Genomic DNA, 16,419 nt, shown 5'->3' on the forward strand with positions numbered 1-16,419 from the left:
GACAAAAATTGAGGGAGTGTCAGAAAAGTGACAAGATCTTTAGATGTAAATTTTGTTGTTATTGTTCATTTGTAGGAAGCTGCAATTTTGGGAAAGAAGGTTATGGTGCTAGACTTTGTTGTCCCGTCACCTCAGGGCACATCCTGGGGTAAGCTGTTTTTCTCTGTTGTTCCTCTATGCTCTTTACATATGTTGTTTGCTTTATGTAATCTCATTTAATCCTCACCACAATCTCAAGAGGTATAACTTACCTGTTTCTTAGATAAGAAAACAGGCAAGGCTAGGCCAGACCCGGAGGCTCATGACTGTAATCCCAATACTTTGTGGGGCTCAGAAGTTCCAGACTAGCCTGGATAATATAGCGAGACCTTGTCTCTATTTAAAAAAAATAAAAAATAAAAATAAATTTTTTTAAATGGACTGAGTGAGGTTATAGTTAACAAGTGGTGATGTTGGAAAGATAATGTAAACATAAGTAAGGAAGATTTTGCAAAAAGAAAATAAAATTCCATGACGCCAAGTATTTCAGCACTTCTGCCATAGTATTTTTTTGCATGCATGTCGTGTAGTTGAGGTCACAGTGTATATACTGTGTTGTGGTCACATAAGTTTGCAAGAAACACATTTCTTTGTTTCTGTGTCAGTTTCATAATTGACTATATTAGCAGCACAGTAGCTGATGGAGTGAGTGTATGTAATCTTTACAATTTAGCTTAACAAGAAGACCAATGACCAGCCCTATGACTCTACTGTCTCCTGTAGACTAGAGTGCTCACCTTTCCATGTTGTTTTTCCACAGTGAAAAGAGCACATGGATTTTGTGCTGGATGTTTCCATTTATTCTTTAAATGCAGTCCCCCTCTGTGTCTGCCCTGCTCTGTGCCCCATAAGACTGATCTGTTGGCAGCTCTGCCCTCTGGCTTCTGGGATAGCTTGGCCACTTTGGGGTAATGGGAAGAGGGCAGAGAGATAGTGGAGTTGGGATTTTACTCCCCTGGCTCCTTCCCTGCTGGGTCCCTGCATCTTCCTCTGGAAAATGCCGTCCCCTCCATTAGATGGCTGGCTCCTAATGGGTGGTGGCACTCAGTCTCCTTGCCCCTTCACATGGTGCTGCCAGTGGTCACCCTGTGTCACTAGTTTAGGGAACTATTCTATCCCTCTTTGCAATTCCTGCTTGCACCTTTGTGATAATTTCTCTGTTAATCCTTCAGTTACCCAACCTGAGTGTGTCTTCTCTTTTCTGCCAGAACCAGTCTGATAAATTGTGAAAATCAATTTTTAAAATTCAAACTTACTCAGAAAGTTACAGCCTAGAATTTTATATACAAAAGCTAATCTACCTTGATTTTTCTCATAATATTCTTGTGGTGTATGTATACTTGTTTTTTGTCCCTCACCCTGCCCTCTTTCCTCTTTTTCTCCTCCCCTTCTCCCTTTCTTATTCAGAAGTCATCCTACTTATCTGGCATGCCAGAAGACACTGCAGTCAGAAAGTATCTGAGACTGCCCTGCAAAGGGGCACTCTGTTTTGCATGATCCATTTTGCGGTGTTTAGCACTCAGAGTAAATGTGTCCAGGCAGCTTGCAGTTGATGACCTGGCTCAGAGGAGTTGGAGTTATGGAGAGTACAAGGCTGGGAACTGAGTTTCTCACCCTTTCTCACCCTTGATGTAGTACATATCTAGTTAATCTCAAATCATTCTGATCACTGTGGATCAGACTCAAGTGAAAGTTTTGGACTCTGTGTCCAGAAAACTTCTCACATGAATGTCTGTATTTTTAGGCATCCTTGGGTCTCCTCTGTGGAACCATGGTCAGAAAATTTGGGGTAATCCCTTGTGTCTTATTTTGGGGTGGGGTGTCATCCCCCCACCATTGAGCTTATAATTTCCACATGTTTTAATATAATATGTCTGGAGATGTGTGAAACTAGACACACACAGAAGAGGCATTAAAACTTATTTTCTTTCTCAGGTCTTGGTGGCACTTGTGTAAATGTAGGTTGTATTCCTAAGAAATTGATGCATCAGGCTGCCCTTTTGGGGCAGGCATTACATGACTCAAGGAAGTTTGGCTGGGAGTATAATCAACAAGGTGAGTAATGTATATAAAGTATAGATTGAGAGAAAAGAAAAAAATGAGTTTTTTAGATAAAGACTTGCTATTCATGTTTTTATAGTTGAGTTCATAATTCATCTAATGAACATTCATTAGGAAGCCACTGTGTAAGCCAGGCATAGAGGATGCAAAGAGGGTCCCACTCTTATGGGCCTCACCACCTAGAGAGGGAATTGTCTCAGCTGCAGCTGTTCCATACCCTTAGCAGAATGTAAAAGATTAAATAATTGCTATTTTCAAATTTCTTTCAAGTATAAAGAAAATAGAATAGCAAAGGTTATTGTTTGAATTTTATCTGTTACATTTTTTTCTCAGTGGTTATATGTATCTTTGGTTAATGAAAGGTGGAAAATAAATTCATCCAGTAAACATGTATTAGCCAGGCTCTGAGGATACAGATGTGAGGAAGCAGAGCTGCCTGTAAATAGCCTGTAGTCCGGTGGGAGAGAGAGAGACAAGGAAATTCATTCAGTGCACTCAAATTAGCTGTGCTGCTTAGAGTATTGGCTCCATGTAGCCTTGAGGGTGGTGGGGGAGTGTCAGGGAAAGCTCTTCAGACAAGGTGACCCTTGAGTTGCATCTGGAAGGTCACAGAGGAGTAGGACCTTTAACACAGGAAGCAGCTTGATGAACACTATGGAGATGTGAGGAAACATGATGTTTTTTTGGGGGGGTTAGGAGCAGCTGGAGTGAAGAGTAGATGAAGGGAGTTGAAACAGGAGAGGAGATGAGCCATGGGCTGTGATTCCGGATCCTTTTGTCAAGCTAAGTAGCAAGCAGAGAGAAACTCCCTATTGAAAATGAGGCTTATTTCTGAATTGGGCACTGCAGCTGGAATATGTGTGCCATAGTAAACGATGTGCATGTTCAGGGATGTAAAGGAAGACAAGGGTTTCCTAAGCAAAAATGAAGATGATAGGATTGAAATGATTATCCTTGGCTACAAGGATCAATAACTAGGGTGACTCAAGTCCAAGGTGGACAGGCAGTTGCTGGGCAGATGTCCTGGAAGATGTATTTTTATGTAAGGTTATGATGGCCTTTGGGCAAGTTTGTGGCCTTTGCAGTCTTTGTGATGATTATGTTATCAGGCATAAACCCAGAAAACGCTTTCTTCATGGCCTTCCCCAGCTCTGTTTGTCAGAGGTTTTTTTTTTTTTTTTTTTTTTTAAAACACACAAGTTACTCCATTTTGATTTTGACAATTTTTACACCTATGATGACACTGAGGAACTTAGAAAAGAGAGGAAAGGATAGGGAAGTGGGGGCAAGAAATGACAGAGGCCTGAGCAAAGACTGAAGTCAGGTTGGAGGGCAGTTGAAGGCATAGAATTGACCAGACGTGGTGACCAGTTGGATGTAGACTTGGCTGTGTATCAGAATGTCTTGGGGGGTTTAAGAAAAATTACAAACCACTTGTCTCTTTTTGCAGATATTTTGATCTGGTAGATGTGGGCAGTGAATGTGCACATTTAAAGGATCATATATGATCCTGGTTCTAACCATAGACAGGTGATTATGACAGGCCATCCAGGTCATGGTAGGAGATGGAGTGAGGGAGAGGAAAGAATACGGGAAGAGGGACTGGGGGAAGTGGAATACCATTCATTGAGATGGAAAACACAGGCAGCTTTGGCAGGGTGGGGTTGAGTTCAGGATAATGGGTTGATGCTGGACACATTTCTCCAGTCAGCTCAATGGAGAGCTTTAGGTCAAGCTAGGATTAGCTGGGCATGGTGGTGCATGCCTGTAGTCCCAACTACTCAGGAGGCTGAGGCAGGAGGATTGCTTGGATCTGGGAGGCCGAGCCTGCAGTGAGCTGAAATTGTGCCATGGCACTCTGGCCTCAGCAAGAGGGTGAGACCCTGTCTCTTAAAATATCTATGTGCGTGTGTGTGTATGTATGGGTAAATATGCATGTATTGTGTATGTGTATGTATATGTGGTGTGTTGATATATACATATATATATACTCACATGTATAATTGAAAATTGTAACAAAAAATGAAAATAACTTGAAATAAATTCAACCAGGAATGTACAGGATATATAAGGAAAGAATATAAAGGCATGACAAGAAATTTACTTTGATTTTAGAGAGGATGTCTCAATATTGTGAAGACATTATCTCAAAAATTATTTGTAAATTTTATATAAGTCTGGTAAGCTCTCCATGAGACATTTTTTTCTGTTTGGAGATTGACTAATTATTTTAAAATTTGTATTGAAAAATACATATGTGAAAATAGCTAGGCAACCTTTGAGAAGGTATAAAGGTGAGCTTTCTCAGTATTTAAAAATGTTGTACTATTGCAGGACTAAGCACATCAGTGAAACAGTAGAGCAGGTGGTTTCAAAGTGCTAGTTCATTGATTTGGCATATCAGAAACTCCAGGAGGAGCTTTTTAACTGTATAGGTTCCATGGTCCCACTCCTGATTTTATAGGTTTTGGCAGGTCCTAGGATTTGTATAGGTCAACATGATTCCCATTATGACATATTTGAGAGCCTCTAATCTACACTGCCTTTTACAACAAGAACAAGAAACAAAAGGACACATGAACCATGAGTTGAGCTGACAGGATTCTTAGGATAAGCAGTTTAAGGGTTGGAAGAAAAGCTTTTCTGGGGGTTGGGGAAGAAATATCTTTAGGATGTGAGTGTATGTACCATTGTGGCAACATGATCTCTGCTGGGACAGGTTTGAGAATCATCATAACCTACATGACAGGGAGTGGGAGGATGAGGTAATGTGGTAACAAGAACAACTATTTTGGGTTGCAGAAATTTAGGAGACTGTGGTACACTGGCATCATAGAAAGGGTCGTGTGTGTTGACATTGGCTAAGCCTCTCTGTGCACTGACTGTCTCCTCTAGTCGTCTCCCTATCCTGTATGGTAACATCCCATATCCCTGGATGAAAAGGGGGGCATTTCTTGACAGTGGTAGATGGAGTAAGTTTCCAGATGTGACTGTTGACCTCAGGTTGTTGGTTTGTCTTCCGGAATCTCATCTAGTTATGATGGAAGCCCTAGCTGGGGCGCCCCTGCATCTTATAAACACAGAGCTACACAGGGTGACCTTCAGGATCTGGCATCTGTAGATAAGATGAACACTATGCAGTAAATCCCACCTAGAAGATACAGAGATGACACAGAATTCCAGCAGCCAAATCCTGCCCCCCCTTCCAAAGGAATGGGTAGGTGATCATGAGCCATGTTTGTTGTAAAGACACGTAAGATATTCACTGTCATGAAACCATTGTGCTGTGAACCAAATGGGAATGGAACCATGTCAGTCTCTTGAGGAGAGTGTCCTAAGCTCACTGACTTGAGGCCTTCTTCCCATCCAAGGAACAAAGTAGTAGGTCCCATGGAGTGGGAAAGGGTTCTAGGAGATGCTGCCAAGGAGAAGTGAGCCTCCTGCCTTATGTCGTCGTGAGCATTGCCATATGAGAGCCAGTTTCCCCATTCTCTCCTCCACGAACTTTTCCCCAGTTTTCTTCTTTTCCAAATTCTTGCTTTTTGCGCATTCTTTGTAATATAAAATAGGAAGAATATAAACTATGGCTGGCATAAAAAAGATTTAAATTGTTAATTATCTTCTGTCTACTTCATGATTTTTAAAGCACTGTTAGTATGGCTCATGTCTAGTTACATAAAATTTATCATTAAAGGTAAAATTCACTTAACATCTTTACCCTGGTTGTTTCTTCTTAGTGAAGCACAGCTGGGAGACTATGACAAAAGCGATTCAGAACCACATCCGCTCTCTAAACTTTGGCTACGGGTTGTCTTTGAGGGAAAAGGCTGTGGCCTATGTCAATTCCTACGGAGAATTTGTTGAACATCACAAAATAAAGGTACTGTTTGAGTTTCTTGTCCTGTTCATTTTCTTTCCTTACAATTGTTTGTACTTGCCTTGGACTAAAATTTCATGTTGCATGCTAAGGAGCGTAACAGGCGTGCATGTGCGTGCACACACACACACGGTCATGCGTGTACATGTGTTTTTCTCCCATTGTTTGTTGATTCTATATGTTTGGTTACCTTGAAGAAATTGTGTTTTAAAGAACCCTTAAGTTATTTGCCTTTTATTTTATGGCCATATTAAAAGAGAACATGTTTAGACTAAGCAGTTCAAAACTTAAAAGACTAAAAAGATCAAAATTTTATTAGTGGAATCCTTCCTAAAAATAAAACCTTAACTAGAACTCCAATATATATTATTCATAAAAGCATTGATAAAAGTAGTATTAGAATTAGTGTGTTTTGTAAGTTTATCTTTGTAGTATTTATATATTATTAGATTAACATATAGGGAAAATGAGATGTTGAGGAACACAGTTTGAATTGGAATTTTGACAGACAATCAGATGTTATCCTCATCATCTGGTTTATTTTTGTACTTTGTTAGCACAGTGAGAGATAATCTTGACGAGATTTTGTATTCAGTTGTTATCTCAGAAATGTGTGAGGTATGGTCCATTTAAAGCTGTCCTTCAAGGTTTATTTTCAACGTTTTATTTAAATATTTTTATTTCAACAGGAAATAATTGGGAACATAATATAGTAAATAGCCAAATACTCATTTCCTAGCTTTAACGATTGTTATCATTTGCCATATAATCTATATTTTGGATGATGTGTTTTAAAGTCAATTAAAGATATATTTCACTCCTAAAAAATAATAAGATAAAGCCAGCCCTTTAAAACCTCACATGGGCCAATTTCAATTATGTTGTTTACGTGAAACACAGTAGAAATACGTGTTTTATTTCTCAAATTTCCTGGCACAGATGGTTGAATAAGCCCCAGCCATACCTGCCTCTTGTGTGGCTCTTTGTTTAGTGATGCTAGTACATTCGCAGTCCCTCAGGCTAGAAGCTCCAGAGTTTCCCTTTCACCCCACAGCCTGTACTTGTCTTTTTCAGAGCCCTTCTAAGCAAGGCTCTTTCTCCAGGTTCTGTTCTGTATCCCATTCATGGTGCCAACCTACTTGTTTAAACACCTTGATTAGTATTTGAATTCTTTTACCCCAACAATTGGTGTTTATTAAACATACTGTGCTCACACTTAGCATTGAACCCAGTATAGCAATAAAAAATATTATAAAAAGATACTTCATGACATGGGAATATGCTCATAATGTATTTTTTTTCTCCTCAGTCTTTTTTATTGCACTTTAGGTTTTGGGGTACATGTGAAGAACATGCAAGATTGTCGCATAGGTACACACATGGCAGTGTGATTTGCTGCCTTCCTCCCCATCACCTATATCTGGCATTTCTCCCCATGCTATCTCTCCCCAACTCCCCACTCCCCACTGTCCCTCCCCTATTTCCTCCCTACAGACCCCAGTGTGTGATGCTCCCCTCCCTGTGTCCATGTGTTCTATTGTTCAACACCCACCAATGAGTGAGAACATGTAGTGTTTGATTTTCTGTTCTTGTGTCAGTTTGCTGAGAATGATGGTTTCCAGGTTCATCCATGTCCCTACAAATGACACCAACTCATCATTTTTGATGGCTGCATAGTATTCCATGGTATATATGTGCCACATTTTCCCTGTCCAGTCTTTCATCAATGGGCATTCAGGTTGGTTCCAGGTCTTTGCTATTGTAAACAGTGCTGCAGTGAACATTCATGTGCATGTGTCCTTATAGTAGAACAATTTATAATCCTTTGGATATATACCCAGTAATGGGATTGCTGGGTCAAATGGAATTTCTATTTCTAGGTCCTTGAGGAATCGCCACACTGTCTTCCACAATGGTTGAAGTAATTTACACTCCCACCAACAGTGTAAAAGTGTTCCTATTTCTCCACATCCTCTCCAGCATCTGTTGTCTCCAGATTTTCTAATGATCTACATTGTAACTGGTGTGAGGTGGTATCTCAGTGTAGTTTTGATTTGCATTTCTCTAATGACCAGTGATGATGAGCATTTTTTCATATGTTTGTTGGCCTCATGTGTGTCTTCTTTTGTAAAGTGACTGTTCATGTCCTTTGCCCACTTTTGAATGGGCTTGTTTGTTTTTTTCTTGTAAATCTGTTTTAGTTCTTTGTAGATTCTGGATATCAGCCCTTTGTCAGATGGGTAAACTGCAAAAATTTTTTCCCATTCTGTTGGCTGCCGATTCACTCTAATGACTGTGTCTTTTGCCGTGCAGAAGCTGTGGAGTTTGATTAGGTCCCATTTGTCTATTTTGGCTTTTGTTGCGAATGCTTTTGGTGTTTTGGTCATGAAGTACTTGCGTATGCCTATGTCCTGAATGGTTTTGCCTAGATTTTCTTCTAGGAGTTTTATGGAGTTAGGTCTTATATTTAAGTCGTTAATCCATCTGGAGTTAATTTTAGTGTAAGGTGTCAGGAAGGAGTCCAGTTTCTGCTTTCTGCACATGGCTAGCCAGTTTTCCCAACACCGTTTATTAAACAGGGAATCCTTTCCCCATTGCTCATTTTTGTCAGGTTTGTCAAAGATCGGATTGTTGTAGATGTGTGGTGTTGCCTCCGAAGCCTCTGTTCTGTTCCATTGGTCTATATATCTGTTTTGGTACCGGTACCATGCTGTTTTGATTACTGTAGCCTTGTAGTATAGTTTGAAGTCCAGTTGTGTGATGCCTCCCTCTTTGTTTTTTTTTTTTTTGCTTAGAATTGACTTGGCTATGCAGGCTCTCTTTTGGTTCCATATGAAGTTTAAGGTGGCTTTTTTCCAGTTCTGTGAAGAAGGTCATTGGTAGCTTGATGGGGATAGCATTGAATCTGTAAATTACTTTGGGCAGTATGACCATTTTCACAATATTGATTCTTTCTAACCATGAACATGGAATGTTTCTCCATAGGGTTGTGTCCTCTCTTATTTCATTGAGCAGTGGTTTGTAGTTCTTGAATCTGAATGTTTTTAAATGAAAATATATTTTCGAATTATTTGTATAATTACAAATTGTGAACAACCTTTGTTGGTTCCCCATAGCCTAAGTTGTTAGGATGACATAAGGGCTTTTACACTTGGCTCTAGTCTGTCTGTTTCATGTCACTTCTGACACAACCCTGATCTCCAGTCTTCACACACCCAACTCCTTCCAGGCCCATGTGCTTTTGTGTACATTGTTCTGTCTTTCAGGTCTCTGTTCCTCTCCCATCATTTCACTTTTCTCATCTCCATTTGAACATCTCCACTCCTTCTTTAATCCATCCTTGATTGGCTTTCTAGTCCACTACTCTACCCTCACCATGGGGCTTTGATTAATATTTCATAAAGATTTCTATTTTCTGTGCTTGTGCTTATCACACATTATTACTTTTTTGCATGTCTGCTGTTCCTGTTGTATGGGAAGCTCTGTGAGGGTAGTAACTGTTTTGTCCATCGTGTCTGGTACTCTATAGTGTTTGTTGAGTAAGTGAGGTTTACTTCTTTTTTTTCAAGGCAACCAATAAAAAAGGACAGGAAACTTATTATACTGCTGCACAGTTTGTCATAGCAACAGGTGAAAGGCCGCGGTATTTAGGAATCCAAGGAGATAAAGAATACTGTATTACCAGGTAAGGAGACTTTAATGTTAATACACTGCATCATATTGACATGTTTCCAGTTTATTAACTTCCTGTCTTATTCTACTAAAGATTCGAATAGACAAATGAAAATACATACAGTGCGAGAAGCTAAACAGTCAAAGGCAGTGAAACAGAGAATATAAAGTCAGGTAAATAAGGCCAGTGGCAAAATTAATGTACAAAAATATGGCATATGTATCTTGGTGATTGCTAGAAGTAGGGAGCTTGGTTCTAAACCTCTTGCAGGCCAAAGCAAAGAAGTAAACACAATTAGCTCTAGGATTTAGTATCCTTATGACAAAAATACTGCTCTTCTTAACACTGAGATTTAATGGGAGTTCTTGGTCAAACAGAGGACATACGTACAATGACTTGCAAACTTTTTTGCGCTGACTCACATTAATTAAATACATTGTTTTGTCCAGGTAAACAAACACACACCCCTTCACATAGCACATACATACACCTCCAAAACAAACAGATTTTTTTCTCATCACATGTAATATAGTCTGATATTTTCTATACTGTTTTGTTTTTTAAAAAACTTTGCTTGTGATCTGATTTTGAAATAACTGAAGTATACTTATTGTTCCACTCCACAGCAGACTTAATTAAAAATTTCAAAGGTTGTTGCTTCATTCACACACTAAATTATAATTCAGTCATTACAAGACCATTATACATTGAAACATGAATAACTCATTTCATTCTTACTGCCTAGGTATTTTTTTTTTAATTTTTCTTTTTCAGTGATGACCTTTTTTCTCTGCCTTATTGCCCTGGTAAAACGTTAGTGGTGGGTGCCTCTTATGTCGCCCTGGAGTGTGCAGGGTTTCTGGCTGGCTTTGGCCTAGATGTCACAGTTATGGTACGCTCAATCCTTCTCCGTGGCTTTGACCAAGAAATGGCAGAGAAAGTGGGTTCCTACATGGAGCAGCATGGTGTGAAGTTCCTATGGAAATTCATACCTGTGATGGTAAGGCTGCATGGCTTTTGCAGTTTCTTTTCTCTGAGTTTTCACTTTACCCCACCTTATTTCATTTCATTACATAAATTAGTCTGTATTCAAATAATGTTAAAACAGTGTTTCTACTCCCAAGTCTACAGAGCCAACCCCATTTGCCCCCCTGTCCCCTCTTCTGATATAGGAAGTGTCCTTGCTCTTTTCAAAGGCTGAGTCCCCTAATCTCCTGCTTTGTTTTACCTTTCAAGGATGTCCCATCTTTAGTTAGTTGTATTCTTTTTCCTTATTCATATCACTGTCTCTCATCTTGAACAATTAAGACTTCTCTTACCCTCACTGCCATTATGGCTGGGTCCCTATTTTTCTTTTCTCCTTTATTAAAAAAAAAAAAGAAGTTCTGCATGCTGCTTCTAATTTCTTGCCTCCATTTCACACTTACCTGACTGTCAGCTGTTTCCACCTCCACTACTTCTTTGAAACTGATTGTAGGCTTTTAGCAAATTTCCTGTCGTCAAATCCAGTGGTACTGTCTCTGTCCTTATCTTACTGGGCCTCTTGACAGCATGTGGTGAAACTGGCCTTCTGTTTGAAGCACCCTCCTTTCTGGCTTATGTGGTCCCACAGTCTATAGTTTTCTCATCTACGTCTACTCAACCTATAGGCGCCAGCACCCATTTGTTTTCCTCCAGGCCCCTCTTCACTTCTGTGCACTTGTATTACCTGGATGATCTTCTCTAGGCCCATAGTTTAAAACATCATCTAAATGCTAATGATTCTCAGATTTATATCTCCTGTTTAAGAGTCTCTCCTGAATTGCACATTCATTTATACTTCTGTCTACTGGAAATTGCCACTTGAATCTCTCATAAGCATTTCAAACTTAACAAGAGAAAAATGAAACTCTAGATTTTTTACCTAAATATATTCTCCTGCTAATCTTTCTGGTCCATCTCAGTACTTGGTAAATGGTACTTAACACAATGTATTAAGCCAGTATTGAGGAACACCCCTTAATTTCTCTTTTTTTCTCCCTCTGATCTCAATTAATTCATTAATTCATTTCTACCTCCAAAATGCATCTGTGACAGTCCACTTCTCTCTATTTCTGCCTTGTCCAGAAACCTTAACTATACTAACACATATTGTATATACCAGCACCACACACACAAGTGTACACGAACATACCAGTGTACACCCTTTTATGCATTTCTTTTATCATATTTAGATAGCACCATTACACTCTTTATTCTTACTAGGTTCAACAGTTGGAGAAAGGTTCACCTGGAAAGCTGAAAGTATTGGCTAAGTCCACTGAAGGAACAGAAACAATTGAAGGAGTCTATAACACAGTGAGTTTTTATTATCATTAAGTTATTGAACACACTCATAAATTAACAGAAATGAAACTTACAGGTAGATTATACCGGATTAACATTTTTTTATTCTTTGTAACAGCGTTATTATGGAAGATAGTTTGGCTGCTGATGTTTGAGTTTTCAGTAATACATGAGGATTACCATGGTAAAATACGTGTGTTTGCAACTGTATGTAAAATTTGGAAGCACATATATCCAGATGTTATTAGTGTTTACTTTTGAAGAATCAGTTATTTTATACATTTCTTAATTTGAATATTTTACAATAAATATTGAATATATTTTATAATAAAAAACAATAGCAAAGCTATTTTTCTTTCTCAAAAACAAACAGTACAAAATCACCAAACAATGTTAACCCATGGAATACTTTAGAGGCCAATAATTCTTTTTAATTAGTTTATAGTTTTGACAGAAACTATACATTTATGTTTATTATTTTTTTTTTTGAGACAGAGTTTTGCTTTTGTTGCCCAGGCTAGAGTGTAATGGTGCCATCTCAGTTCACTGCAACCTCCACCCGCTAGGTTCAATAATTCCCCTGCCTCAGCCTCCTAAGTAGCTGGAGTTATAGTCATGCACCACCACACCTAGCTAGTTTTAGTAGCAATGGGGTTTCCCCATGTTGGTCAGGCTGGTCTTGAACTCCAGACCTCAGGTGATCCACCCACCTTGGCCTCCCAAAGTGCTGAGATTACAGATATGAGCCACTGTGCCCTGACCATTTATGTTTTATATACTCTTTATGTAGATATTTTTTCAGTTAACAAAAATACAACCTAGAGAGCATCCACAAACCCAAAAAACATGTTACAAAACCAAAACCCCCAAATCAACCTTGTTGAGATTTTGATTAGGATTGGATTGGATATATAGGAAAATTTGGAAACCCTTGACTTTTTCAATGTTCAGTCTTCCAACCCATGAACATGGTATATCTAGTCATTAATTTAGGTTTTCTTCAATGATTCTCGGAAAAGTTAATACATTTCTCCTTAGGGATCAAGAACATCTGTTAGATTTATTACTAGGTACTTATGTAATTTATATGTAGTTACAAATAGTTTTTTTAAAAAATATATTATCTTTAACTTTCTGGTGTATAAAAGTGCTGGCTATTTTTGTGTTTTGATTTAGTATTCAGTAATCTTGCTAAACTCTTACTGAAAAATTTAACCTTAGATTATTTCAGATTTTCTGTGTACACATTTATTTATTTGTGAATAATAACAGTTTGTTTCTCCCTTTTTACTGGTTTTCCCCGTTTTTCTTGTATAAATGCATTAGTTAGGACCTTCAGTACAGTCTTGACAAGAAATGGCAATAGCAGACACTCTTGTCTCCCTGATGACAAATGATGGACAGCAATTGTTATGTGTTTATTGGCCACTGATGTATCTTTTCTTTGAAGTGTTTGTTTAAATCTCAACCATTTTTTGTTGGATCATTTGAATTTTTTTTTAATTTTTTATTGCATTTTAGGTTTTGGGGTACATGAGCAGAACATGCATGACAGTTGCATAGGTACACACATGGCAGTGTGTTTTGCTTCCTTTCTCCCCTTCACCCACATTTGGCATTTCTCCCCAGGCTATCCCTCCCCACCTCCCCCTCCCACTGGCCCTCCCCTTTTCCCCCCAATAGACCCCAGTGTTTAGTACTCCCCTCCCTGTGTCCATGTGTTCTCATTTTTCATCACCCACCTATGAGTGAGAATATGCGGTGTTTCATTTTCTGTTCTTGTGTCAGTTTGCTGAGAATGATATTCTCCAGATTCATCCATGTCCCTACAAACGACACTAACTCATCATTTCTGATTGCTGCATAATATTCCATGGTGTATATGTGCCACATTTTCCCAATCCAGTCTATCGTCAATGGGCATTTGGGTTGATTCCAGGTCTTTGCTATTGTAAAGAGTGCTGCAATGAACATTCATGTGCATGTGTCCTTATAGTAGAACGATTTATAGTCCTTTGGATATATACCCAGTAATGGGATTGCTGGGTCAAATGGAATTTCTATTTCTAAGGCCTTGAGGAATCGCCACACTGTCTTCCACAATGGTTGGACTAATTTACACTCCCACCAACAGTGTAAAAGTGTTCCTTTTTCTCCACATCCTCTCCAGCATCTGTTGTCTCCAGATTTTTTAATGATCGCCATTCTAACTGGCGTGAGATGGTATCTCAATGTGGTTTTGATTTGCATCTCTCTGATGACCAGTGACGATGAGCATTTTTTCATATGATTTGAATTTTTATTCTTGAATTGCAGGACTTCTATATATCTTGGGCATTTTTTTTTTCAGATATATGTATTGTGAATATTTTCCTCCAATCTGTGACTTGCCTATGTACTTTTTAGAAGTATCTTTGGGTTAGCAGTAGTTTTAAATTTTGGTGAAGTTTAATTTTATTCATATTTTACTTTATGGTTCATGCTTTCTGTGTGCTTTAAGAAATCTTTGCTAACCCAAAGGTCATGAAAGTATCCCTTTGTTTCCTTCCTGAAGTTGTATAGTTTTACCTTTTATGTTTAAGTCTGTAATCTGCCTTTAATTAATATTTTTAATTCTCATTCATTTTAATTAGAATTTATTTTAATTAGATTTTAAGCTACTTTTGCTTTTGGAGGCTTTTGAAAAGAAAACTGAATTAGGTCCCTTTCACTGTCCATTGATTTCTTTTCCTGAAAGTCATGTGACGCTGGCAAATCATCTCTAAGCTCTGCAATAACGTCTGTCTTGATTTTCTATTCTGCAGCTTTGTTTGAAGGTTTGGGTAAAGAATATACTGCTGTTCTTGCCATTTCCAAAGCAGTCTTTGGAAAAGCCATGTCTATCCCTTTATTATTTTTGGTCCCAAAAGGAGGATTCAAAATTGCTTGGACATTCCATTAGATAATGAGCACACATCACATTGAACCATGCCAGCGTGTGAATTCAGACTCTTCCACAATCCTATTAAATATTCCCGGTGCATCTGCATCTATGTCAAATCCAACATACAACCTGGCTTCTCACATTGCAGTTCCAAGGCTAAGCACTCCACAGCCACATCCTAGATCTGCAGACACTTTATTTCCACCTTCGCTATGCAGTTCTTTTTTTTCCCCCGTATGGATATACAGTACCACTTATCCAAAAGACTTCCCTTCCTCCATTGAATTGCTTTGGAACCTTTGATGAAAGACCATTTAACTGTGGGTCTATTTCTGTGCTCTTCATTCTGTCCCATAGACCATTTGTCTGTCCTTTCCCCAGTACCACATTGTTTTGATTACTGGAGCTCTGTGATAAGTCTTAGATCAGGTAGAATTTTGATTTTAGAATTCTAATTTTGTTTAGATTCTTTGTATTTCTACATAACATTTTTTCATTTTTTTCTATTATAACTTTTAAAAATAGCTTTTTAATTTCTAGAAACAAAAGCCTGTGGGAATTTTGGCTAGAACTGTCTTTTTTTCATAGTCAGTTTGGAAGAGCTGATTTTTTAACAATATTGATTTTTCTAACATATGAATCTCGTATGTTTTTCCATTTATTTGGGTATTCCCAGTGCATCTGCAACAATGTTAGTTTCTCTCAGCAATGTTTTATCATTGGGCTCTAGAGCTCTTTTACATGTTTTGCTAAATATATTTCATGTTTTTAAAGCTAATATGAATAATATATATATATATTTTTTGAGATGGCATTTCCGTCTTGTTGCCCAGGCTAGAGGGCAATGGTACAATCTTGGCTCACCACAACCTCCACCTTCCAGGTTTAAGCGATTCTCCTGCCATAGCCTCCTGCATAGCTGGGATTACAGGCATGTGCCACCACCCCCGGCTAATTTTGTATTTTTAGTAGAGACAGGGTTTTTCCATGTTGGTCAGGCTGGTCTTGAACTCCTGACCTCAGGTGATCTTCCTGCCTTGGCCTCCCAAAGTGCTGGGATTACAGGCGTGAGCTACCGTGCCCAGCCTACAAATGGCATTTTTAAATGGTTGGCTGATAGTATATAAATGTTGACCTTGTAGCTTGTTAGGATTCATATCTCCAAATAAAAACAATGTTTCTTCCTTTCTAGTCTCCATGCTTTTAATCTCTTTCTTGCCTTGTTTCACTGGCTAAGACCTCTAATACAGTATTGACTAGAAATTGTGAGAATGGATATGCCTGTCTTGTTCCTGGTGTTAGGGGTGCAGCATTCAGTCTTTTATCATTTCCAGGACATGACCTGTAAGTTTTCTACACATGCCTTTTATCTGGTGATGGAAATTTTCTTTTCTTTTATTCTGAAGATTTTAATTATGAAAGAGTGTTTAATTATGTGAAATGCTTTATTGCATCTATTGAGATGATTGAATTGTTTTCTCCTTTATTCTGTTAATTTGATGAATTACATTGATGGATTTT

General features: G+C 38.5%; 1 protein-coding gene across 1 annotated transcript in view; it reads left to right on the forward strand.

Moving 5' to 3' along the window:
• The window catches only part of TXNRD3 (thioredoxin reductase 3), a 45,308-nt gene that overhangs the window by 13,249 nt on the left and 15,640 nt on the right, over nucleotides 1-16,419 (forward strand). The window contains exons 5-10 of the mRNA XM_078352408.1: nucleotides 76-148; nucleotides 1,975-2,094; nucleotides 5,838-5,980; nucleotides 9,547-9,662; nucleotides 10,425-10,650; nucleotides 11,895-11,987. Coding sequence (XP_078208534.1) covers nucleotides 76-148; nucleotides 1,975-2,094; nucleotides 5,838-5,980; nucleotides 9,547-9,662; nucleotides 10,425-10,650; nucleotides 11,895-11,987 — 771 coding nt within the window. The remainder of the gene's footprint in view (nucleotides 1-75; nucleotides 149-1,974; nucleotides 2,095-5,837; nucleotides 5,981-9,546; nucleotides 9,663-10,424; nucleotides 10,651-11,894; nucleotides 11,988-16,419) is intronic.

The sequence above is a fragment of the Callithrix jacchus genome, chromosome 15 (genome assembly GCF_049354715.1).
Source record: "Callithrix jacchus isolate 240 chromosome 15, calJac240_pri, whole genome shotgun sequence".
Classification (NCBI taxonomy): Eukaryota; Metazoa; Chordata; class Mammalia; order Primates; family Cebidae; genus Callithrix; species Callithrix jacchus.